This window comes from Sciurus vulgaris (genome assembly GCF_902686455.1).
Source record: "Sciurus vulgaris genome assembly, chromosome: 2".
Lineage (NCBI taxonomy): Eukaryota > Metazoa > Chordata > Mammalia > Rodentia > Sciuridae > Sciurus > Sciurus vulgaris.
Genome location: NC_136462.1, coordinates 82,288,754 through 82,290,760, shown reverse-complemented (window position 1 = coordinate 82,290,760; position 2,007 = coordinate 82,288,754). Strand labels below are relative to the sequence as shown.

General features: G+C 37.7%; 1 protein-coding gene across 1 annotated transcript; it reads right to left on the bottom strand.

The window, feature by feature from the left end:
- Positions 1 to 294: 294 nt before the first annotated feature.
- LOC306653673 (olfactory receptor 4F15-like) lies at positions 295 to 1,236 on the bottom strand (the record flags this gene model as incomplete). Its single annotated transcript, XM_079126675.1, has 1 exon — positions 295 to 1,236. One exon carries the CDS (start codon positions 1,234 to 1,236, stop codon positions 295 to 297), a length of 942 nt encoding a protein of 313 aa, XP_078982801.1.
- Between the last annotated feature and the right edge of the window lie 771 nt (positions 1,237 to 2,007).

Here is a 2,007-nt window from a genome sequence, read left to right as displayed (position 1 = left end):
AATCTCAAACCAGTAGCTTTGCAAATATAAACTGTGAATTGGAATTTATGTAAAAATTTGATTTTCCAAGGAATAATAAAAATATCATCCACACACAAAATTTAGTTTTAATTCTTAAGATATGTAAAATTACCCATAGACAACCATTAAATATCATCATATTATTGCTGATTCACTTAAATAAAGTATTTGAACTTCTGAGTAAAGGAAAATAAATTGTCTCAAGACAGCAGTCCTTTAAACACTTATGTTTACAGTAGAGTTTATAGAAGGTACCACTTGAGTTCTTGTAAGTTATTTGGAGATTTTCCTCAGACCCAGGAGCTGACCAATCAGTCTCCTCATTGCCAGCTTCATGTCTTTGTTCCTCATGGTGTAAATGGCAGGATTCAGGATGGGTGTGATCAGAAAGTCCACAATGGCAAGAAACTTATCCACTGGCACTGTGGGAAATGGCCACATATAAACAAAGATGCACGGTCCAAAAAACAAAACCACCACAGAGATGTGAGCTGAAAGGGTAGAGAGGGCCTTGGACAAGCCACCTGAAGGATGTTTCCATACACTGAACAGGATGAGGATATAGGAGATGATCAGCAAGAAGAAGGTGCCTAAGGAAATGAACCCACTGTTGGCAGTCACCATGAACTCCATGCTGTAAGTGTCTGAGCAGGCCAGTTTAATAAATTGAGGAAGATCACAGTAAAAGCTATCTATTTCATTAGGACCACAGAAAGGCAAATGGACAACAAAAGCTAACTGAATCACCGAGTGAATGATACCAATAAGCCAAGCGCCAGACAGAAGCAAACTGCACATCCGTGGGCTCATGATGGTCAGGTAGTGGAGGGGCTTGCAGATGGCCACATATCTGTCCAAGGCCATGGCTACCAGGAGCACCATCTCAGATCTACCCAGGACATGAAGGACAAAAATCTGCACGACACACCCCTGGAATGATATGGTATTGTGTCCAGAGTACAGGTCAGACATCATCTTGGGAACCGTTAAGGTAGAAAGACATAAATCAATAAATGAGAGGTTTCCTAAAAGGAAGTACATGGGGGAATGTAAATGAGTATCAAGAGTCACTGTAATCATTACAAGGGTGTTTCCCAGAACAATGGTGAGGTAGAACACTGTAGAGAAGGCAAGGAGGAAATGCTGCACTTGTCTGTAGGTAGAAAGTCCCAAGAATATAAATTCAGACACCGGAGAATAATTTGTTTTATTCATTGGTTTCCTTTATGTTATCTGAAACGACCAAAGAAAGTAGCTATTCTGTGAAAAACTATACATTCCAGGGCATATACCAGGCTCTGCATCACATTCTGAAATAAACCAGACCCTGTGTTTACGTTGTGTTTTGTCTAGTTGAAGAAACACAAATTCATATACCTCAGTGTAATTTGTTTCATACATTGACTTCCTCTGGCATTACCTAAAAGACCAAAAGCAAAATAATTATAAAAAGAATTTCTCAGGAACAAATATTATATTGAAAATAGCAGATTTTAGTTGTTTTCAAAGTCTGAATTAAAGAAATATCATTTGTCGTGACTAGAATGTGTTTTGAAAACTTGTGCCATCATTCATCCACTGGACTAAATACTTCTAATCATCTACTATGTCTCAGGAACTATGTCCTGCTCCCAGGTAGGACACAGATCCTGATTTCAGGTGGAGCTACATAAACAGCTACACTGCGGATGTGTTCTGATAACATAAGGAAAAGAATAGTATTATAACAAGGTGATCTGTCATAGTGGTGCTTGCTAAGACTCTAGAACAGTGTCATTACAACTGATGGGTAAGATGTTCTGGACTTATAAACAAAGATGCGTGGTTTAAGTACGAACAAATTGTAGAAAACAGTTGCAAAATATCAGACCAATCACTAACATATTTAATATAAGATTATATCTTCCATATTGATAAAGGAGTATGGTAAATCATATAAATGTGAATAGACATATAAAGACCTTGTCAAAAGGTTAAATGCAGATA